At 36.3% G+C, this 24,293-nt stretch overlaps 3 protein-coding genes across 9 annotated transcripts in view; all 3 read right to left on the bottom strand.

The window, feature by feature from the left end:
- Positions 1-35: 35 nt before the first annotated feature.
- mpp4b (MAGUK p55 scaffold protein 4b) lies at positions 36-18,825 on the bottom strand. Its single transcript, XM_051111483.1, has 22 exons — positions 18,473-18,825; positions 15,944-16,069; positions 14,583-14,704; positions 14,424-14,501; positions 13,551-13,634; positions 11,904-12,035; positions 9,636-9,717; positions 9,020-9,105; positions 7,543-7,614; positions 6,792-6,988; positions 6,559-6,617; positions 6,441-6,458; positions 5,711-5,752; positions 5,592-5,612; positions 5,342-5,356; positions 5,155-5,196; positions 3,453-3,632; positions 1,972-2,052; positions 1,791-1,884; positions 1,559-1,667; positions 578-712; positions 36-458 (listed from the first exon to the last, which is right to left on the bottom strand). Exons 2-22 carry the CDS (start codon positions 15,999-16,001, stop codon positions 267-269), a joined length of 1,899 nt encoding a protein of 632 aa, XP_050967440.1. The 5' UTR covers positions 16,002-16,069; positions 18,473-18,825; the 3' UTR covers positions 36-266.
- LOC127166321 (uncharacterized) lies at positions 9,713-11,480 on the bottom strand. The gene is made up of 2 exons (XM_051111484.1): positions 11,064-11,480; positions 9,713-10,920 (listed from the first exon to the last, which is right to left on the bottom strand). The coding sequence occupies exons 1-2, from the start codon at positions 11,227-11,229 to the stop codon at positions 10,127-10,129; spliced, it is 960 nt and encodes a 319-aa protein (XP_050967441.1). The 5' UTR covers positions 11,230-11,480; the 3' UTR covers positions 9,713-10,126.
- Positions 18,826-21,079: 2,254 nt separating the features above from the next.
- als2b (alsin Rho guanine nucleotide exchange factor ALS2 b) overlaps positions 21,080-24,293 on the bottom strand; it is a 38,662-nt gene continuing 35,448 nt past the window's right edge. For all 7 annotated transcript variants that reach the window (XM_051112047.1, XM_051112046.1, XM_051112048.1 and 4 more), the window contains one exon: positions 21,080-22,855. In XM_051112047.1, the coding sequence (XP_050968004.1) occupies positions 22,817-22,855 (39 nt within the window). In that variant the 3' untranslated portion in view covers positions 21,080-22,816. The remainder of the gene's footprint in view (positions 22,856-24,293) is intronic.

The following is a 24,293-nucleotide window of genomic DNA, read 5'->3' as shown; positions in this document are numbered from 1 at the left end:
TTAAGAGTGTTCAAAAATACCAAATCTCTTCTGGAGAGCTTAATAAATGTTTAGGTTTTATTTATTTTTTTCACAAGCGTCGAACAAAATGTCCAAACAAATGATTGACACCTGAAAAAAATGTGAACATACTTTGTATTCAAACTCTAACATTTTTACAGACAAAACGCACATTATTCTCACCAAAAAAGGTGAAACAAAAAGTTTATTTGTGTATTCATGCGCATATAGTATTTCCTGAGCTGTTCTTATTTTGTCTCTTCCTATTAAGACTGGTTGGTTGGTCTGATCCACGTGGCTGGCACCCACTGCGGTTCATCCTGAGCTCTCCTCACTGCGGTCAGCAGCTGCACACATGCAGCCTGCAGGCCGTCGTTTACTATCACATGATCAAAGAACTGACAGTAATGCTGTTCCATATTGCGTCCCGCATCCTCGATCTCCTGAAAATCTTCATCCTGAATTTAAAAGACAGAATATATAGGGATTAATGGAAATACTGTGATTTTAGGACACTAATCATGAACTTAAGGGTGAAAAATATACTGAGTGGACAGAGGTAAAGATGCTAGCTCACCTTAAAAGGTCGGCTGGTGTAGTAATTTGTGATAATATGCGAGTTCATTCGTGTGCGTTTCATTTGCTCAACAGTAGGAGGCTTTATAAAGATGACATACGCCCTCAGCTCCGCAGTCCTCACTGACTCTAATGCCTGGAGATCAAGAACATAGAAAGCAAAGTAAAGCATCGGAACAAGTCAGGTGTAATCCAAAAAAGTGTTTATGTTTATAATTACGTTATAATGGCATAATAAGAGCACAGTTTTCTTCCAGGGTTATTATCGTTTATTAAAACTATTGTAAGATTTTTGTTCATTAAAATAAAGCTGAAATAAAATATAAATATTGGATGAAATACTTAAACAAAATGAAAATTAGAAATGAACTGGGCAACTGACTAAAATAAGTTTGTTAAAACACTAAAATTAACTGTAAACTAAACTAAAACTGAGATAAAAATGATTTAAACCAAAATAGTAATATTTAAATATGTAATGTAATAATAAGAAAATTATAAAAATGGCTAAAGCACACAAAAAAATTAGAAAACATAACTAAAAAATAAAATTCAAACAAAAAATATAAAAATAAAAGTTAATTTAAAATATTAATAAACAAATTAAAAAATTATTAATAAAAAAACTATAATAATGCATTTTACTATACTATTACTATTTAGGTTTTAATTTATTATTTTTTATTAATTAGGTTTTATTATTTATATTTTTACTATATTATGTATTGTTTTTATTATTTTTTAAAATTATTATTTTAGTAATTTTAGTGTTTTAACTTATTTCACTAAGTTGCCATGGCGGGATTGCTAATTTTTGTTTAACATTTTTCATCTAATATTTTTAATTTTATTTTTTTTAATAGTTTTAAGTTTTAAGTTTAATACATTGAGTTAAAGGGTTGTTCCTAACCTGAAATATTAGCAATAAAACCTGGCAAACACCAAATAACAATAGATGAATATATTCCGGAGATAAACTCACATGTGGCTCAATGTCAATCACACAGATCTTCCCACTCGCCAAAACATCTTTAACCGCATCCACACTAGTGCCATAGAGATGACCTCTCAACTCTCCAAAGTCAATAAACCTAGGGAAGAAAGACAGAAAAGGGTCACTGATCCACTTAAGATTACGAAACAATAGAAAGATTATACAATTCTCCCAAAAACATAGTAAATCAGGAAACATTATCTGTGCATATTTAGAGCACCTGTGATTGCAGACCATGGTGTCAAACTGCTCACGGCTGATAAAGTGATATTCTCTGCCAGATTCCTCATGGCATTTTGGTGGCCGTGTGGTATCTGAGTGGAAACTTCAAAATCAGCACGTGTACACTTTTACATATGTATAGTTATCACACAAAGTCATATTTGCAGTACGAAACTCACGGGGAACGGCTCCTTGGTAGACCTTTGGATTGATCTCAATTAGCCTCCTCCGTAATTCATTTACCCCGACACCAGATGGACCTGATGGCATAATACTGGTTCAGAACATGATAATGTGCAGAGCTAGAATGAGTTGTACAAGATCTACAAGGTCATACAGTACTGTGCCAAAAGTCTTAGGCCACTAGTATTTTCATCAGCTAAAAAATGGTTTAAAGTCAGTTAAAGTCGGTCTTTTGCTGTAGTGTGTCAGTAGGAAATATCAGATTATATTTGTAAACATTCATTTTGCCATTAATTGTAATAATCCAGTGAGATTTTTGTGTGGAGCACAGGCTGTTGTCAGACTCCTTGTGCAAACAGAGATCTGATCTCTCCATCATTCAATCCAGTCTTTCTTAAGAAACAGAAAAAACTGAGACAGACTAAATCCAGAAGAACTGTAGCAACATCTCCAAGAGACCTACACCTACAAAGCTACAGTACTGTTAAAATTTTTAGGCAGGTAGGCACATAAAATGTGACCCTGGATCACAAAACCAGTCATAAGGGTCAATTTTTCAAAATTGAGATCTATATATCATCTGAAATCTGAATAAATAAGCTTTCAATTGATGTATGGTTTGTTAGAATATGACAATATTTGGTTGAGATACAACTATTTGAAAACCTGGAATCTAAGGGTGCAAAAAAATCAAAATATTGAGAAAACTGCCTTTAAAGTTGTCCAAATTAAGTTCCTAACAATGTATATTACTAATCAAAAATTAAGTTTTCATATATTTACAGTAGGAATTTTACAAAATATCTTCATGGAACATGATCTTTACTTAATTTCCTAATGATTTTTGCCATAAAAGAAAAATCAATAATTTTGACCCATACAATGTATTTTTGGCTATTGCTACAAATATATCCCAGCGACTTAAGACTGGTTTTGTGGTCCAGGGTCACAAATGAGGATGCTGTCAAAAACAATGTCATAAATAGATTTTCTTTATCAATGAACTTCTATTAACTAAAATAAATCAGCATTTGATGTGACCATCCTTCGCATTTAAAGTAGCTTTTGTCCTATTTTTTGCCAGAGTTTTTCTGGTAGCTTTGCAGGTAGGTTACTTGAAACATCTTGGAGATGTTGAAACAGTTCTTCTGGATTTAGTCTGTTTCAGTTATTCTGTTTCTTCATGTCATTCCAGAGACAGACTGGATGATGGTGAGATTAGATGTCTGTGTGGAGACTGGCTGTTGTCAGACTGCCTGTGCAAACAAAAATCTCACTAGATTATTACAATTAATGGCAAACAGAATGTTTGGAAATGTAAACTGATGTTTCCTACTGACACACTACAGCAAAAGATAGAAATAACTTACTTTAAACCATTTTTAGCTGGTGAAAATACTAGTAGCCTAAGACTTTTGCACAGTACTGTATGTGTAGTATTTGGCTGGCTGATTTGAGCCCCAAGAGACACACTCACCCAGCAGTGCTATGAGGCGGTGTGGGTGCTCTGGATGGTGCTGATACCGCACCACCTCCTCATACGGGTTGGCAAGTGAACTGTAACAGCTTGTGGGGCAGCGTAGAGTGCAGAACTGGGATGTTCCAAAAGCCTGACCTCTCCGTCGACGACAGAGACGCAGACTGCGTCGAAAACCAGCTGACATATACAATAAGATGTACACAGAATAAAAAGCACAGTCATAAAATGCAAAGAATCAAATTATGCTACAGAATCAGGAACAGAAAGTTAATAAGTGTGATGTGTAGCATTTTGTTTTTAAATGCAATATAATCAATGAATGTAATATCTAATCATGATTTTACAGTGAAACTAGCACCCAAAAATTCTTCTACCTGACTGGTCAATATGAAAAACTTTGGCCTTCATTCATTTAAATCATTAGTATGTGCAAAATTTAGGTATCTAAAACCAAGTCATAGATAAACCTATGGAAGCCTGTTTTCACCACTAAATAATAATAATAATAAAAAAAGGTAATTGCAATTTTTTTTCTCTCACAATTCTGACCCTTTTCACAATTGCAAGTTTACATCTCGCAATTTAAATTTTCTTTTGGTCACATTTTATTTTAAGGTCCAATTTTCGCTATTAACAAACTATTAACTATGACATTTGCCTAAATAAACTACTAAATTGTTGGTAGTAGTTAGTAATTGGGTAGGATTAGGGATGTAAATTATGGTCATTCAGAATATGTGCATTATAAATACTAATAAATTGCCAATTTGTTATGAATGAGCATGCTAATAAGCTTAATAACTACTTAATAGTGAGAATTGTTCCCTATACTAAAGTGTTACCTTTTTTTGGAAAAAAAAAAGAATTGCAATACAAACTCGCAATTCTGACTTTTTTTTCTCCGAATTGTGAGATATTAACTTGCAGTTGTGTGATATAAAGTCAGAATTGTGAGCTATAAACTCACATTTCTGACTTTTTTCTCAGAATTGCTTGATATTGCTTGTTATATCACGCAATTCAGAGAAAAAAGATTTGCGAGGAAAAAAGTCAGACTTGTGAGACATAAACTCGCAATTGTGAGAGAAAAAAAGTCAGAATAGCAAGTTTTTATCTTGCAATTCTGTAGTGCAAGAACTGAACCCGCAATTTCGAGTTTTGCATCATGCATTTCAGACTTTATAACTCACAATTGCGAATTTATATCACAAAATTCTGAGAAAGAAAGTCAGAATTGCAAGTTTATATCACAATTTTGAAAAAAAGTCAGAATTGCGAGGTTGTATCACACAATTCTGAAGAAAAAAGTCTTGAGTTGTGAGATTTAAAAAAAAAAAAAAAAAAAACATCGCAATGACCTTTTTTAAAAAAAAAATTCTGACTTGGATATTTTGAGATATAAACTGGCATTTCTGAATGGAAAAGTCCAAATTGTGAAATATAAACATTAGGAAGAAAAAGACAGGACTGTGAGACAAAAAGTCACAATTACATTTTTTTGTTTTTTATTATGTTGAAAAAAATGGAATTGCAAGAGTCAGAAAAAAGTCAGAACCCCAAGATATAAATGCAGAATTGTGAGATGTAAACTAAGATTTGCAAGAAAAGTGTCAGAATTCCGAATTTGTAGTCGTAAATCTGTAATTGTGTAGTAAATATAAACAGGTAAATTCTGTAATATCAGACGAGTGTCACTCACTCAGATAAATCCCTTCAATATTGGTGCTGAATTCACTCTCCTCTAAAATACAACACAAGACATAATTAATGCATCAGTTACAAACACAGAATCATTATCAATACCTCAATGAAATAAAAATCAAATCAGCAACAGCAATAAATATTAAACTTTATGATTTCTACAGTAATGAGTTACATACACTTACCATCCTTTAGCTCTTCTGATGAATCACCATGAAGGAAACAGGAATGAGTTGTCAGAGCATCAATTTAAAATATTTAATGCTTCACTCAAAATTCGGTGACATACTTTATCTTTAATGTCATTAAATCATAATGTCCTCTATAATTGCAGAAACATTCAGGTTAAGGGGTCAATTCTGTTAAAGATGAATACACTGACACTAAATCTGAATTCAGTACATTTTTCTCCTGATATGTTCAGGACTTACCTACCAGATTCAAACGCCTCCTCATCTGTGCACGAGGAAACAAAAACACATGTAAGTAAAACAAGCATTATATAGATAAGGTTTTAATACTCATTTAAATCAGACAAAAAGATAAACACACACCTGCTTCTACACATTTTTCGTCTATGGCAATCATGTCATCTTCTGTAAGAAAAAAAGAAAGAAAAGATAGAAGAAAAGAAAGAAGAAAGATATCAGAGACGAGTCTTAGGTGTGTTTCACACTGCACGCACATGCAGTGTTTGCACAAAAATGTTTCTTGAGCAACAAATTGGCATATTACAATGATTTCTGAAAAATCATGTGACACTGAAGACTGGAGTAATGATGCTGAAAATTCAGCATTGCATCACAGAAATAAATTACATTTTAAAATATATTAAAATGATTTTAAATTGTAATAATATTTTACAATATTACTGTTTTTTTACTGTTATGATCAAATAAATGCAGCCTTGGTAAGCATAACATTGACATGACATTTTTCAAAAACATTACTTTTTTCAGAAACTTTTGATCAGTAGTGTAGCTAAATCTACTGGATTCAGGCAAATTTACTGAATATAAAGTGATGTTTATGTTCATGTTACTGTGTATGGAAATTGCATCAACTCCAAAAGATGTATTGGGTGGCTAGATCACACCAACATTTTCCAAGCTTTATAATGATAAATACTTGCAATGTTAGAAATTATAACAATTATGATAAAAATGAAATCAATATCATATTTTCTGAATCCATACTTCTGCTAAACACCTTGTACATCTGTCTGGATGGGCAGTTTGAATACTGTAACCTACAGGCCTGGGTATTTCTAGAATAAATGCTCACCTTCGTCCACTGTGCTCACTGCAGGTTGGCATGGAAAAGATAACCAATACATAACAGCTGAGTTAAACATACTGAGCAAATGCATATAAAATAATATCAGCATATAGTGCTCACTCACAGGTTTTGACGCACGTGTGAGGATGATAAGGCTGAGACCACCATAACTCTTTCTGCTTCCTACAAATGCACACAATCACATTTGGGTTTTAAAATTGGGGCTGGCAGTGATTATCAGCATAATCTCAAATCACATTCAAGTCAGCTGCCAAATCTCATCACATCATCACACAGCCTATGCAGATGTGTAATAATTCTGTCACGACTTTTAACCCCGGACTACTTAGAACTGACCTTTTCAGCAAGCTGGTGGAAGGAATGAGGCCAGCGCAGGCCGTGATGCTGGGTAGTTTTACAGCCTGCCACCAGAGACTGTCTGACTGATCCACAATCTCCAGGATATCTCCCTTTCTGAACGCCATGCCGGCATCTGCGCAGGGAATGGAAGGGTCCACGTGGGGATTGTAGTCCACCATGGCACGCACATACAGCTTGTGAAGAGAACAAAGCCATTAACGTGGAATCTAATAATGTTCTTGGACATAAAAACAGTTATTTAGTATTTTTTATTCCTAGTTTGTATAATGTTTTTATTCTTGTTAGTCAGATTGAATATTTGAAGATAAAGATTTTATGTGCTGATTTTACTTCTGGAGCACTTGTCAAACTACAAACTGAAGCTCAAATCAAGTGCAATGCATTTTGGGATACAGTATATGGCACAGTGTGCTCTGTTTGGGGTCACTGTTTCATGAGCTGCTGTGATAAACGTGGTTGAATAAAATTCTAATATATATTGGTGACAACAAGGACGATCCTATTTGGTTTTCTTGCGTTTTTGAAAACTCCCGGCGAGTCAAATATATGGTTTAATTCAGGAAAATGGATGCATGATTCCTGACTTTTTATCTTTAAAACAGATCAAGTAGCTAATTTGGGTATTCCATGCTATTCCTGCTATAGACTAGTTATGATCTACTGTTAGATGTAGACTAGTATGGATTATAGATTAGTAAAGATCTAGTGTTGACGTTTGATAACTCACCATGGTTTGGTTGTTGACTGGCCTGTCAGTGATGGGAACCACCTTAAACATTATGGTTCCATGGGAGTGGGCCTGTGGTAGAAAACGAAGACACAAAATTCATAAATATTGTTGATTTATCATAATTTTCTTGTTGATCACAAATTTCCCATTAAAGGATAAGTTAACTTATTTACTCACCCCCATGTCAGCCAAGATGTTTGTGTCTTTCTTCAGTTGCAAAGAAATTAAGGTTTTTGAGGAAAACATTCCAGAATTTTCTCTGTATAGTGGACTTCAATGAGGATCAGTGGGTTGAAGGTCAAAACTGCAGTTTTAATGCAGCTTCAAAGGGCTCTACATGATCCCAGCCGAGGAATACGGATCTTATCTAGCGAAACGTTAAATCAATTTCTGAAAAAATAAAAATGTATATTCTTTTTAACCACAAACACTTGCACTAGCTTGACCTCTTGCACTTCATAGTCACATTGGAAAGGTCACGTGCGACTTAGGCAGAAGTACCAACCCAGTGTTAACAAAGCGAACGTGCAAAGAAAATCAAACGCCCTTTTTTAAGGTAAAACGATGTCGGATGATTTTGAAGTTGGAGGAGAAAATAAGATGGAGTTTTTCGCCCTTCCTTACATTTTTTAACCGAAGTACACAGATGAAGAACTAACCACGTGTGACCTTTCCAACGTGATTACATAATGCGTGAAGTCACCCATGCGCATTGCAGAGGTATAGCATGAGCATTTGTGGTTAAAAAGTGTTTTTCAGAAAATGGCTGATCGTTTTGCTAGATAAGACCCTTATTCCTCGGCTGGGATTGTGCAGAGCCCTGCAAAGCTGCATTGAAACTCATTGGCCACCACTGAAGCCCACTATATGGACAAAAAATCCTGGAATGTTTTCCTCAAAAACCTTTATTTCTTTTCGACTGAAGAAAGAAAGACATTAATATCTTGGATGACATGGGGGTAAGTAAATTATCAGGAAATTTTTATTCTGAAAGTGAACGAATTCTTTAAATGAAATGGGAATAGTTGTTGTTTGGTACAGTAGATCCTTGGTTGACATTGGTATTGAACTGTATTGAATCTCCTGACCTGACTCAAACTGAATAACATTGCTGCCTTTTGTAGAACTGCTTATAGTTGAACTGAACTCATTTCAAACTGCTGAACTTCAAACTGCTATTGATCTGAACTGAACCAACACTGAACTGACTTGAGCTAAATAAAATAACACTATGTCTTTTAGAGCGGCTATTCAGAAGAATCTGAACTGTCTCCATAGTTGAGTTTCCATAGTTGATTCTGCTGTTTTCCTCTTTATCTTTATGAAAACCACTTTGACATAATCAATACAGATCAATCTAAAGCTCTATAGAAATAAAGGTGACTTGACTTTGGTGCCGTGACCTCGAATGGGAATGAGAGACAAAAGTATAACAGAATCCCATGCTGTGGACCAACATATAATGTGTACTAACCAGAATTTGTATAATCTGTTCGGGTTCCAGTCCAAACACGGGATGACCGTTTACCTCAACCAGTCTGTCTCCAGCATGCAAGAGACCTTCAACAAGAAGCAACAGACAACAGACAGTACTCCATGAGTGATGTATTAGTTACATAGTGAGTATAAAACATGTGACCCTGGACCACAAAACCAGTCATTATGGTCATTCATTTTTGAATAAATAAGCTTTATATATTTATTATATATATACTTTTTTAATATTTGGCTGAGATACAACTATTTGAACATCTGAAATCAGAGGGTGCAAAAAAAAATGTAAATGTTAAGAAAATCACCTTCAAAGTTGTCTAAATAAAGTTATTAGCAATGCATATTACTAATCAAAAATTAAGTTTTGATATATTTACTGTAGGAAATTTACAAAATGTCTTCATAGACATGATCTTTACTTAATATCCTAATGATTTTTAGCATAAATTTTGACTCATACAATGTATTTTTGGATATTTCTACAAATAAGCCCCGTGCTACTTATGATTAGTTTTGTGGTCCAGGGTCACATACGTGAGCATGGCATATCAGTGGCACAAATAGAGAAAAGGGATAAAGCAAAAGGCAACCCTCACCACTGCGGTCAGCCAGGCCTCCATGTATAACTCGAGCAATGTATATTTCCCCTGTCACATCATCTCTCCTGATTGTTGCTCCCTATATGTTAGAAGAAAGCAGATATCAATTTAAACACCTACATGACTTAATTTAATGTAAATCAAGCACAAAACATGAAAGTGGCATGCCAGGAACAATATTCAATGGCAAACTGAATTGTAATGTTACATGAAAAGAATGAAAATCTTTTAAAAATCAAAAGAATAATCAAAGAGAAATGATTATATGAGAACAGACAATCATGGAGATGTTAAACCAGTGAGAATGACCAATAAAACAAACAAAACATTCAAAAAGGTTGGACAAGCACTAATGTGACAATGATAACATCAAGGACCAATGGTGACATATTGGATGAGCAAACACATATAAAAGCTGTAAGACCTGCATGCTTGAGACAGCAAGATTATGAAAGGATGTTCATAACTGTGGAAACGTGGAAGTAGCCTTATTCCTTTTTCTTGCTTTTCTTTTTCTTCTGGCTAAAGAAACATCTAAATGCGCTGCTGTTCACTTTGTGGTTTTGGGCAGGGCTGGACGTCAAGGAGCCATTGGTCATCCGGTGTTGTACGTCAACCTGTCTCCTTTGAGAAGATTGTAAAGGCTTTGTTTTGGGATCAAAAGACTTCCCCTTTGATAGCACTGACTGCTCCAGCAAAGTGATGGCAGATGAGGATGAAGATGAGGAGGAAGAGCAGGAAGGACAGTGAGAAAAGCGAGAAGATGAGGCAATAGCCGGACTGGTGGGAACACTGAGCGATCTGCTACCCATCCGGTTAACCACTCTACTTGCAGTCTCAGTGCAATGTGGCGATTCTGATGTTGTGTTGTTTGTGGACACCAGCTCCTGGAGCTTTTCCACTACATGCGTTAGCATCGCCAAAGCCTGGGAATTCTCCTGCATGCTCTCAGATATGCGTTCGGTAGCAGCGGCCATCCTCTCACCAAGCAGGTGGACGTTTTCAGAGCTGCGCTCCATGCAGCTGGTGGCCTGCTGCAATGTATTCCGCAGTTCATTCAGACCTTCCTCTTTTGCCGGGTTTGTATGGGAGCATGTGATGGTCTCCCTTACCCGATGACAGTGCATTGGGCTTGGGGGAGCGGTTCGGGCATGAGGGGTGGTTCTGAAAGGTTTCGGAAGAGGATTTGAAGCATGAAAGCAGCAAGATGATGATGGAACCCATGGGGAAGCTTGAGAGAATGTATGCAGCATTGAACTCCCATCACTGTCATCTCCACTGTCTAAATTTTCAATCAAATTGTCATCATAGAAAGAATGAGAAATGAATTGTGAAATGGATGAAGACAAGAAGACAAAGAACACTAATTAGACAATGTTTTCAGCAGAGGCATACAAGTTCCAAATCTAGGGTTTTGGTCCTTACCAATCACAAAAGAGCTACAGACACAAGGGGTGGAGGAACTGAAGCTTTGTTTGCATAATGTACTGTTCTGGCGGCAACTTCCCAAAGTGTTGCATTGGTGTGTAGCTGTGGGAGCAACAATGCTTGGGGACGCTGGAGTCTTGGTGGATGTGGGACCATCCAACATGGCATCTAAGCCTCCAGCCAGATGTCTCCCAGCTGAGAAGAGTCCACAGTGGGTTGCTTGCCTTAAAGTGTCCCAGTGGCTTTGAAACTCTCTACGAGCTCCGGTCTATCCATGACAACACACAGCTCATAGTTAACAGGAACACTTCTACTAGAATACTTGAGAACATCAGCTATTAGTGAGCTTAAAAAGATGAATTATTAAAGGAACAGTGCACCCAAAAATGAAAGTTCTGTCATTAATTACTCACTCTCATGTTGTTCCAAATACATAAAACCTTTATTCATCTTAGGAACACAAATTAAGATATTTTTGATGATATCAAAGACAGCTGCATTGCTGTCTTTGCAGGGTCAGAAAGCTCTCGGATTTCATCAAAAATATCTTAATTTGCATTCTGGAAATAAACAAACGTCTTACAGTTTTAGAATGACATAAGGGCGAGTAATTAATGACAGAATTTTCATTTTTTGGGTGAACTATCCCTTTAATCTGTAAACAATCTAATACATAAGAAATATAGGAGGAAAGAACATGGTTTAAGCAACAATTGGTTTTTAACCATTCTTTATCACTGAACTTTGCTGATCTGAAAGACAGAGTCAAAATAAATCACAGGTTAGTAAAAACAAGCCTTGGATTTGCCTGCCACTCCTTTTTCTGGTTATGCTCACCAGAGGCTGGTTGTTTTTGACCAAGCAAACAATCCTCATGGCTTCCTCGTCTTCAGGCAGGTCTATAGGCAGTGGTGGCAGATCTGGCTCATAGTCCCTCAAACTTACTGTGTCATGAGCTGAAAGAAGAGCCTGAAAAATACATGTGGTTTCTGTTATTTTTGTGGTTGACAACACATTCCATACAACTAATCAAATACAGGAAATGGCCATCTTTAAAACTTTCTAATTAAAAGGGACAAAAATGCATAACAATGTCACTGCAAAAATGTCTGGCCTGACCCTTATGAAAATTAACCATGGTTTTACTATAGTAAAAGTGCAATAATCATTAGGGCTGCCCTTGACTACAGATTTTCATGGTTGATTTGTAGTCATTCATTTTTAACAATAGTCGCACGTTTAATAATAAACTATGTAAATCATAATAATGAGCCTTTAATTGCCTACATAGCCTAATAAGCGCTCAAGCGCACACAGAGAAGCTTGCCACAGTGCACTGGCAGATATAATAATTATGAATTATGACAGGGAAAAACAGCAAGGAGACTGAATTATGTTTTAATAATTAATTGATAAACTAGCGCTTTCTTTGTTTTCGGGTTAAGAGATGAAGTTGTCAACACTGACTCGTCATCTCTCCGCAGTAAGTGATGCGCTTGTATGCACGTTTCATATGGATTACATAATCTGAGAATATTTGTTTTCTATTTGAATTGGTTCATTTAAAAGTAGACATGTCACTCTATATAGATATATATTTCATGTCTGTAAGGCAATATGCACAAGGTTTTGAAGTTTCGCTCTCAAGTTCACAGAGACCGAGATGGCAAAAAGCGCATTATTATTATTATTTTACAAAAAAGAGCAACATTTCATTGTTATTGTGAGTGCACACAAATAAACAGAGTCTTCACAGATATGAAAGATGTATTACTTTTATTTGTATGACCAAAAATGACGGAGTATTTTAAGAGCAAGTGACCGCACCGGCGCCTCCATCTGTCATGCAGTGAGCATGCTACTATTCAGCTTCCACACTCTGCAGAGACACTTGAAGAGCGCACATTTCTCTAGGTTAACGTTAGTTTGAGCTTCCGTGTAAAGTTCCTACTACTTACATATTTCATATGAAAAACCATATTTCAGGTCGATGAATGATAGGTGAGTGTTTGGATGTCTTGTCTGATGTACTATATTACCACATGGGCCAGCCATTAATGGTCTGTTCGGTACGGACTGCTTGACTTAGCCACTTCCTGTGGATTTTTTTGTCCGAGACTAAGCGACTAATAAAATTTTGGATGACTAAGCCTCTTCTTATTGACTAATGGTTAGTCGACTATTAGGGGGCAGCCCTAGTAATCATGTTTTTTTGGTGGATTGATTATCATTTGTATAACCACAGTTTTACTACAAATATCATGGTTAAACTATGGTTAGCATAGCAAAACTATGGATAATTTGTGGTTACCATGGTTTAACTACATGTTTTTTGGTTTTATTTGTAGTAAAACCATGGTTAATTTTCATAAGGGGAGACTTTAAAAAGATTCTTCATTGAAGAGGGTGATGGCCAAGCAAATGACTTTGCCCCTCAAAACACCATGCTGTTTAAAAACATGTATTTATTGAAAGGATGCTCACCTGTAGGTGGGGATGACTGAGGAGTGCATACAGTTCTCGAGCTTCATTTGAGGGGTTTGGGATTGCCAGCAAGTCAGAGAGAATCTAGAGTACACAAAACACCAGTCATGACTTATTAGGAAATAAAAATGCATTGGTACAAAAGCTGGGGTCAAGACCAAAAGCTTGTACAGACCCTCTAAGACAGGGGTCATTAATTTGTCATTAATTACTCACCCTCATGTCGTTCCAAACCTGTAAGACCTTTGTTCATCTTAGGAACACAAATTAAGATTTTCTGATGACATCAGTTGCGTTGCGGTCTATGCAGGGTCAGAAAGCTCTCAGATTTCTTCATAAATATCTTAATTTGAGTTCAGAAGATGACTGAAGGTCTTACGGGTTTAGAATGACATGAGGGTGAGTAATTAATGACAGAATTTTCTTTTTTGGGTGAACTATTTGGACAAACATTGGTACAAAAGTTAGATTCAAGACCTTGTGCTTGTACAGACCCTCTAAAACAGGGGTATTCAACTCTGCCCCTTGAGATTCATTGTCCTGGAGTTTAGCTCCAAGCCTAATCAATCACACTTGCCTCAAATTTCAAGTCACCCTGGAGACTTTGGCTGAAGTTGCCCACCCCTGCTCTGAGACCTAGATCCAAAACAATAGCAGACCCCCTAAGGCCCAGACCAAGGCCAACACTCATTACTCCACATTCAGGCCAAGACTCTGACTGATACAATCTGCAATGTTTTGCAAGTCCTCAGGCACACTAAGAGGTCATATTTTGGATATTTCGAACTCCAACAAGGAAGTATTAACCGAAACCACAAGGTATGAGTAGCACAAACTGAGGTGAAAATTAAAGACAGTGAGAGTGGAGCTGACCTGTAGAGAGAGTCCAGATGAATAGGAAAGATACGGCCTAGCTGGAAACTTTAGGTGCCTCTGTAGACATTCATACACCTGCAGAAAAAAAGGAGAAGATGAACCCTGACCTTCAACTCTCTGTTAAAAGTGTGATTGGACTGGACATTTAGACTCTACCTTTAGTAGGGACTGCAACCAAGGGGCGTTGAGAAGACTGTACAGTAGTTCAGCTCCATTTATATCTTTATTAATAGAGCCCCTCACTTCAGCAATCACATGTGCCAAGATATGTGTCAAGCCTGGAACATACAATGCAAACACCTTCAGACCTGAAAGACCGTTGGGTAGGGCACAACAGGACTGAAGGCTCCCCGGGGTAAAAGGCGCTTTTGATATTATTTTCCTCTAAACCACTAGATTGCAAAAAAACATGGGATAGCACTTTCTAAAACATTCACTTTTCAAGATACACATGCAAATTTGTCTGATCCTTGATGCGATCGCGGGCAGCAGTGCAAAGTTGATTCTGTGCTTACTTGAGATAATATTTGATGTTTTTTTGTGTTTAAGTAGCAAATGAGAATTGCTAAAATGGATGCATTTTCAGTTTTTTTTTTTAAATAATTAAAGCAACAGTTTTTAAATAACAAAAGAATATGTAAAAGTATGGTATTTGGGGTAAAAAGCGCCCCTGCTGTTGGGGCTAAAAGGCACAATAATTAACATGATAATTAATAGATGGCTGACTTTTCCATTTGTTGACATGACATGGTTAGATTCAGATGGTAAATATCATATATTATGTTGGGTGTCCATCTTAGAAATAATAACCATGTTTAGAATTAAACCATCATATTTAAAAACATGATATTAATCACATCATATAATAAAATACCATGTGTTGTTACTACTGCACATCTGTATTAAATCATTATGGGATCTCTTTCCTTGCTTTCATAATCTTCACTTTTTAAAAAGATTTTGTTTTTGTATTTTATATTAACATATTTTAATGAAAATATATGTATTGAACACAAATTAATTCTTTTATTTTTTTTTAAGCAGAAAATAGTACATACTTTGCTAAAGTGATTGTTTTGAACAAGTATTAACTAGACATTATTTAAAAAAAAATAATGCATGAATTGTGGTACTCTCATGAATGGCAATGGAGAATAACACAGAAGATAACAAATAGTTGAATAAAGTCATTATTTTTGTGTTCTTGACGCACAAAAAGTATTCTTGTAGCTTCATAACATGGTTGAACCACTGCTGTCACATGGACTATTTTAATCAATACCCTTATACCTTTCAGGGCCATGAATGTGGTAATTGTGTTGCTGTCTGTGCAGGGTTAGAAAGATTTGATTTCATCAAAAATATCTTAATTTGTGTTCCGAAGATGAACGACGGTCTTACAGATTTAGAACAACATGGGGGTGAGTATTTAATGACAGATTTTTCATTTATGGAAACTCTAACAAACCCTTTAAACTGACAGCTTTCAAATTTATTAGCTACTTGCAGCATCATACCTTTGTCTCCCATCTCCAGTGGAGCTGACCCAGGATCAGTCTCCACGTCTGGTCTCATTGTCAGTCCTGAAGTGTTTTGGGGTTCAGGAAATGAAAAAATTATGCACTGATCCTCCTCATATACAGCTGTGAGAAAAAACACATGGATTCAAAAACAACTATTGATTAAATTACCAATTCAACAGAAATGTAATGTTTATGCCGTTGCGTCCTCTTCATCGGTGTGAATAAGACATTCTAACAAGAGCTGCGTTTCACAAAAGCACCATAAGCCTAAGTACCGTTGAACCATTGGCACTGATGCTCTCTATGATCTGCTTAGCCTCACGACACCTTTGGGAAAAGCTTTACGGAACTCTTTGTAGATGTAAATACAGAGTTCTGGCATGAAACTCTAGATGGCGCAATCCTGATAGGTCCAACTCAGTCTGACCTAATGACATCATCACATGGCACAGCTGATTGGTTCTCTCCTGTATCAGTAACCAATGAGCTCACTGCTCAACATTCAAATATATGACTAGTGCTAGTTGTAAGCAGTTTTGCAGCATACTTCAGAAACCCTCCACCTTCCCCAGCTCCACCTGTATAGATCTGCTACGAGGTGATTCATGTATGCTATGGGGGTTATTCATATGTTATATGTGCAGCAGCAATATTTCTTACATGCTCACAGCAGCATGTTGTGGATGTATTGGCAGTAGCAAGTCTCGTACTTGCTCTACCACAGCAGCAGAAGCGTAGCAGATCTATTCCACCAAGACCAAATACACTTACATTGTCATGTAGATTGCCCATTACCAATCCCTCCGAGAATTGTCATGACAGAAATACAATTCATGTTTCCAGGCATAGCTTACTTAAGTGGTTAATATCTGAAACATTATGATTTGGATATGCAATTAAAACCTTTACAGACAAAAACAGTGGTACAGTGCTTAAAGATCAGGGCTGATAACCAAAAAGTTTGTAGGCCCAAACTCTACAAGGATCATTAGTCCATAGGAACTGTCCTTGTTATTAGTGTACAGTATGTTACTTTGGATAACAGTGTCAACGATGTGACACATTTGCAAGATAATTTATTGGTTAAAGATTAAAGGCTGATAACCCAGAGGTCACGGGTTAAATCTACACTGTAAAAAAACAAACAAAAAAAAAAACACAATTTGTTGATTCAACTTAAAATAATTTGTTACCCTGCAGCCTTAAAATTTTAAGTTCTGTCAAGTTTGTTCTGTAACAAGTTCTTACAAGTTCTGTAAGTTTAGTCAACTTGAAATGTTTAGTTGTAACAAGTGAAAACTTAGATATTTGAGTTGACTAAACAAACAATTTGGTTTGTTAAACTTTTTGGTTGTTAAACTGAACCACACCAGGTAGAGTAAGACAAGACAAGCGTTTGACATTAAAAAGTATATAAATTGCACTATTTTTTATGAAAATAACAGATCGTTATGCTAGATAAGACCCTTCTTTCTCGGCTGAGATCGTCTACAACCGCATTTGGGATCATTTGAAGCCGCATTTAAACTGCATTTTGGAAGTTCAAATCAGGCACCATATCAGTCCATTATATGGAGAAAAATGCTGAAATGTTTTCCTCAAAAAAACACAAGTTCTTTACGACTGAAGAAAGAAAGACATTAACATCTTGGATGACAACGGGGTGAGTACATTATATGTGAATCTTTGTTTTGGAAGTGGACTTCTTCAAAAGCTGGGCTTGTTACCCAGCTGCCTTAAAGTTTTAAGTTGAATGAACTCAAATATCTAAGTTGTCACTTAGTACAACTTAACATTTCAAGTTGACTAAACTTTTTTTTTTTTTTTTGAGTTGACTGAACTTAAAATTTTAATGCAGCCGGGTAACAAATTATTTTAAGTTGAATCAACAAATTGTTTTTTACAGTGTAGAATCCCAGAATGGAGGTGGTCCACGAATGCCCTTGTCGCAGTTTTGACCTTGAGCAAAACACTTAAGCACAGGTTACTCCAAGGGGCTTGTCCTGGTAATAAGTGCACCCTAAGTGGCTTTGGATAAAAATGCTACACAACCAACAACAATATCAGATGGAAGCGCATGAGTCATAACATCAACATGATTTGTTATGACACTAGTTTGACATTAGTCAAACACTACTTTGCAGACATTTTGAACAAAACAGGTGCACCTAATTTCAGACTTCATAATTTAAATGGGTGTGATATAAAACTCACATCTGTATTTTTAAATATTCTTCTTTCTCAGAGTTGCCGTCCTTTCACCTCAGTGTTTCTGCATTTGAGTCTATTTGCATAGAAAATCTCATTGTTGACTGCAGGACATGCTCAGAGTTTACACGCAACAATGCTGAATCCAACTGGAGCATCCCAGGAACAAACACAAGGAAGGGTTTAACAATTACAGTAAATAAACAGCCTACTACATTAGTCCCACACGAAGCTTCCTCGTAGATAAGCCTGAGAAGCAAGAACCACAAACCCACATCCAGGCACAGACTTAAGTAGCAAATCCTGTACACTCACCTCACTCTTCCCTCTTCTCTGTTTAGATCCCAGTTTAGAATTTAACACACTGAAGAGCTTCTAAAGAGGGTTTGCATGATGGTCAGTTTTAACTCACTCAGATATGATGGTATAAACAGGAATAACGTAAATAATATTCCATAGCAGAGCACAGAAAAGTCCTCTTGGAAAAAAGAAGTGTAATCCCTCTCTATCCTGCTTAATCCCTCGCAAGCAAATGAGTCAGCTGGGGAGAGAGAGAGAGAGTGTGTAGGAACGTGAGGGAGGAAATTAGGAAGGGAGGGATTGGAGAGCGAGTCAGGATGTGTCTGTGAGTGAATGTGTATACTTTCATACGTCATTCTATCACAAAACTCCTTCGGGCTTTTAGCTAATGATTCATTATAACAATCACACAACAAATGCAATCACTGTCACATTCTTGCTATCACTCGGCAATTAAGATTTAATCATTCCTCACTGCATAAGATTCAGAATACCTCTCTCTCTCTCTCTCTGACCCACTCACACACATTTAACATCTGATGATCCCACACTAAACACATTCTGCATCACATACACACATGTACGTGGGTTGTAATCCTCTTGATTAAAACAGTGGAGCGAATGACACACTCACACTTTTTGATTTTCATCACAGTACACTGTTTTCAAAGTGGGCAAAAATTTAAATGGCATAAATGCTTGTTTTAGTCAATTGAAATTTGTGTTTTATTCTAAAACTCTGTTTTGACTGATTTGAAAAGTGATTTAACCAGCAAAAACTGACTAACCCATTTTTTTTCTCCAAGGGATAGTTCACCCAAAAATAAAAATTACCCCATGATTTACTTACCATCAAGCCAACAGGTGTATACGGCTTTCTTCTTTCAAACAAATACAATTGGAGTTATATAAAAAATGTTCTGGCTCTTCCAAGCTTTATAATGGCAGTGAATGGCTGTTGAGATTTTGAAGTCCAATAAAGTGCATCCATTCATCATAATAAGCACTTCACACATCTCCAGGACAGTTAATAAAGGCTTTCTGAAGCAATTCGATATGTTTGTGTTAGAAAAACATCCATATTTAAACCTTTATAAACCGTAATCTCTAGTTTCCATTAACGCACGTTTGTGAGAGTGGCGTTCCAGTGGATGACGTAGGATGTAGCCATAGCGGAAGCTAGAGATTACCATTTATAAAGTTGTAAATATGGATATTCTTACACAAATGCTTCGATTCTCTTCAGAAGGCCTTTATTAACCCACTGTAGCTGTTGGAGAAGTTTTTATGATGGATTGATGCACTTTATTGGACTTCAAAATCTCAACACCCATTCACTGCCATTATAAACTTGGATAAGCCAGGACATTTTGTAATATAGCTCCGACTGTATTCATCTGAAAGAAAAAAGTCATATACACCTAGGATGGCTTGACGGTGAGTAAATCATGGGGTAATTTTCATTTTTGGGTGAACTGTCCTTTTAAATGACAGCTAATTATTGATATGGTCTCTCATATTTCTTTTCCTGGCTTTATATTGTTTGAAATCCAAATAAAAGTTTAACACAACATGATCCAGAGCATTTTTATTCTGATGCTCCATAAACTCTTTGTGTAAAGTGGGCCTTTTAAATAAATTGAAAAATGATGCTTAAAAAATGATGCATACAGGCATTAGCCGATTTGAAAAAACTGTTTTCCAAATTTCATGATTTGTTTCTTAATCTCATCGCTCTCTCTTCTATCCAAAATCAGTTTAACATAAAAAGTACAAACAGATGTTGATACTAACCCTTTAAGGCCAAAGCAGTCATTCAAAAGATGTCACAGACAAGCCTGCAAATAATAAATGCAAATATTACCAAATAAATGGGCTTATGAACTTTTATAAGAATGAAGAAAAGCTTACCATTTTCTTCTTCATTTGTTGTTGACACCAACGGTGAAGCGTCCAATCAAAATCTGTGCTAGTTTGTAACTTGAAAGTGTTTACAGATTATGCAGATGCAGTATGACTGGAATTATTTTTGCAAAAACAAATGTGACCCTGGACAACAAAGCCAGCCCTAAAGGTCAATTTTTTGAAATTGAGATTTAAACATCATCTGAAAGCTGAAAAAATAAGCTTTCCATTGAAGTATGGGACAATATTTCACCAAGATCTATTTAAAAATCTGGAATCAGAGGGTGCAAAAAAATATTGAGAAAATCACCTTTAAAATTGTCCAAATGAAGTTGTTAGCAATGCATATTACTAATCAAAAATTAAGTTTTGATATATTTATGCTAGGAAATTTACAAAATATCTTCATGGAACATGATCTCTACTTAACATTCTAATGATTTTTGGCATAAAAGAAAAATTAATAATTTTGACCCATACAATGTATTTTTGGCTATTGCTACAAATATACCCATGCTACCTGTCACAAATGTCAATGGAAGGGTTCAACAGTTGCTGATAAAAACATTTTTGTTTTTGGAAATAGACCACAATAAACCCACTGACTCCAGTACCAAATGATTCACAAAAGTAATTTGTGAGCAATATATTTGACTTGTTCAACCAATAAAGTTTTGGAAAACTAATAAAGTTCTAGTAAAATAGTGAAGATGCCAATCTCAATTCCCGATCATTGTTTTATTGCCATCCATCTGAATTATGAGTCAGTAAACAATTGGAACAAACCGTATTCTTCAAAAAATTACACAGAAACTTCATACATACTTGCACACACATACATTCAAACACATGTTATTATGCACACATTGGCTCAGCATAAAAACTGATGTGGAAGTACAAACCATACCTTCCTGAACCCAAATTACAACATGAACCATGATATCCATGCAACATCTCAAGTATCAACGGCTGTAAACATCAACAGTTTTTCGTCGTTACAGTGTTCACGATTACACGTAGTGACATACAATCACACGCAAGCATCAAAATCCTGATCTCTGATCCTTGGGTTTTCGGACCATTTATTCCAACTCACCATCCTTCTGGTGCTATGTACGTGAAATACCCTGCAGATTATCTACATCGCTCAGATTATCTGTGCTGTAGCCAGATCTAACCGTCAAATAAATAAAACAATGTCAATAAAAGAAAATAATCTATTAGGCTGTTGAGCCTTAAAACGTGAGTCTCAACTCAAAGCTATTGCTGGATTTAGAGACGTAACGACACAAATCCATAACACTGTCTGAGGCACTTTTCAGAATACTTCACAAAAAAGTAGAATTGATTTCAGCATTGAATACTACAGTGTTTACACACACCAAGCCATCTTTCTGCAAGATCTACTTCATTATCAACAAAATGCAAAAAACTGCAAAACTGCAAAAATGCAAAAAATGTTGTGGCTCGTCACAGAGCAAGATTTTCAACCTCTTGTTCCACTGTGCCAGTGACATCCACTAAAAAACTCAAACATTGCTGACAGATGCTCAGAGATGCACAGCAAAGTTGAAACCATTCCAAAAGTCTTGAACATTTTCAGAAAACTGACCACAAAAATACTTAACTTCCCAGAAAGAAGAGTGCATCAAAACAAAACCGGTGTGCGAGTGCATAGAGAAAAAACAGAGAAAACAAAAAAAGTGTTGACCTCAGCTTAGTCTCAATACTAAGTTCAATTTGGCTGAACAAAGAAGCTTGTAAACAAAGATTTGTACATAAAAAAGCATGTCCATCTCTGGTTACGAAAGCTCCAAATGGATCAGAAGTCAGCAATAAAAGTTACAGTCCACATTTTGTTGTTTTTTTCTTGGACATTCATTAATAAGACGTACACTTTATTTGATTCATGTGAACAGATTCATGATTTGGGTCCAAGGCAGTTTGCTGTTTGCACTGAATGATGTAATAAGATCAGGAAAATTAATGTAGTAGTTTACTTCAAAGACAGAGGTAGATGACAATTATTTCGGACGGCATACAGTATACTGTTGAACTTCATATGTCAGCTGACACTGGATCAACCAGAGGTGATCGTGACACACTGTTCTTGAATGTCATTCATTCTGAGCCAACAAAGCGTGGGCTCTAAATAAAAGAACACTGAGTTGGAGCACATAAGCATCTTTAACATGATGGAATGGCAGCAGTTAAAAAGCCTTGATGATGTTTTTTCTAGGAAGACACAAAAACAAAGAATAAATTTGTAAATGCAAAACCATAGACGGACTTGCACATAAACTGGACTGTTCCAATGGAATCACCCTCCTTGGCCATGTGATCCAGGCACGGAGCATGATTGGCTCCTCCCACATTGTGTCTTGCACATCTTGATTGGTTTGTCAGTCATTCCACATGTCAGCCTTACCAGATGGGTTTGGAGAAACGTGTTTATTATGTGATCTTCTCATGCTGGATTTGATAGTAGCATGCCTGAGTGAAGAGGAGGAAGAGTTCAGAACAGCAATTGGCACTGTCACACTGCGCTTATTTGCATATTTATGAGGTTAATTACTGTGGCTAAGTAGATGATTGACAACACAATATGTTTGTCCATCTGTTGAAACGTTGTCACATAAATCTTCATTATTCTGATTAATGCTTTAGACATTTTTAACTGTTTCTCTCAGTGGTGAACACATTTAAAAGCTGCTGTGTATGTACAAAGCAAATTAAACAATTTTTAATACTGATATTTAATGCATTTAATATTTAATGAGTTTAGCAATAAGACAGTTTATGATTGGCTGTCTGTTACTGAACTTTTACATTCTAAAGGGGGTCTAGCGCTGGCAAACGATTAATCGCATACAAAATAAAAGTTTGAGTTTGCCTAATATGTGTGTGTGTACTGTGTGTAATTATTATGTATGTATGTGTATATATACAGGTTTTTCCATGGTTTTCCGTATCAGGACATCATTAAAAAAAAACTGGTCCTTGGCTGGTCTTAAAATTTTGAAAATAAAACCTCACATGACAAATTGCACCGTGTCATTATTTACTGAACCAAAATAAAGCCAAAATGGAAAAGCCATGTGTGACAAAATTAGGACACCCTTACTGTTAACATTGGAATCAAGAGGGTAAATAACAGTCAAGCACTGCTAACAGTCAAGCACTGCTAATCAATCAGCTTTGGCAGTTTGCTTGTCTGGAGCCTTCAGGTGTGTTTTAACAAAATGCCAAGGAGGTAAGACATCAGCAATCATCTTAGAGAAACAATTGTTGCTGCCATCAATCTGAGAAGAGTACTACGGCCATTTCCAAACAACTTGAAGTTTATTCACAAGTGGAAGACATTTAAAACAGACACCTCTCCTTCCAGCAGTGGACGTCCCAGAAAATTCACCCCAAGATCAGACAGTGTAAAGCTCAGAGAAATGGCAGACAACCCAAGAACTACACCTCAGACTCTACAGGCCTCAGTTAACATGTTAAATGATAAAGTTCATGACACTACCATTAGAAAAATTTGGGACAAAAATGGCATGTTTGGAAAGCTTGGCAGAAGAAAGCCTCTTCTATCAAAAAAAAAAACATTGCAGCACAGTTTAGGTCTGCAAAGTTGCATCTGAACAAAACACAAGTCTTCTAGAATAATGTTCTTTGAACAGACAAGACCAAAGTGGAGATGTCTGGCTATAATGCACAGCACCAAGTTTGGTGAAAACCTAAAGAGCATATTAGCACAAACACCTCATACCAAAAGACAAGCATGCTGGAGGAGGGCTGATCATTTTGGGCTTGTTTTGTAGCCACAGGACCTGGGCACCTCACAGTCATTGAGTTGGCCATGAACTCCTCTGTATATCAAAGTATTCTACAGTCAAATGCGAGGACATCTGTCTGACATCTAAAGTTGGGCCAA

This window comes from Labeo rohita, chromosome 6, assembly GCF_022985175.1.
Source record: "Labeo rohita strain BAU-BD-2019 chromosome 6, IGBB_LRoh.1.0, whole genome shotgun sequence".
Classification (NCBI taxonomy): Eukaryota; Metazoa; Chordata; class Actinopteri; order Cypriniformes; family Cyprinidae; genus Labeo; species Labeo rohita.
Note: the sequence above shows the minus strand (reverse complement) of the source record. Positions and strands in the feature narration are given on the sequence as shown.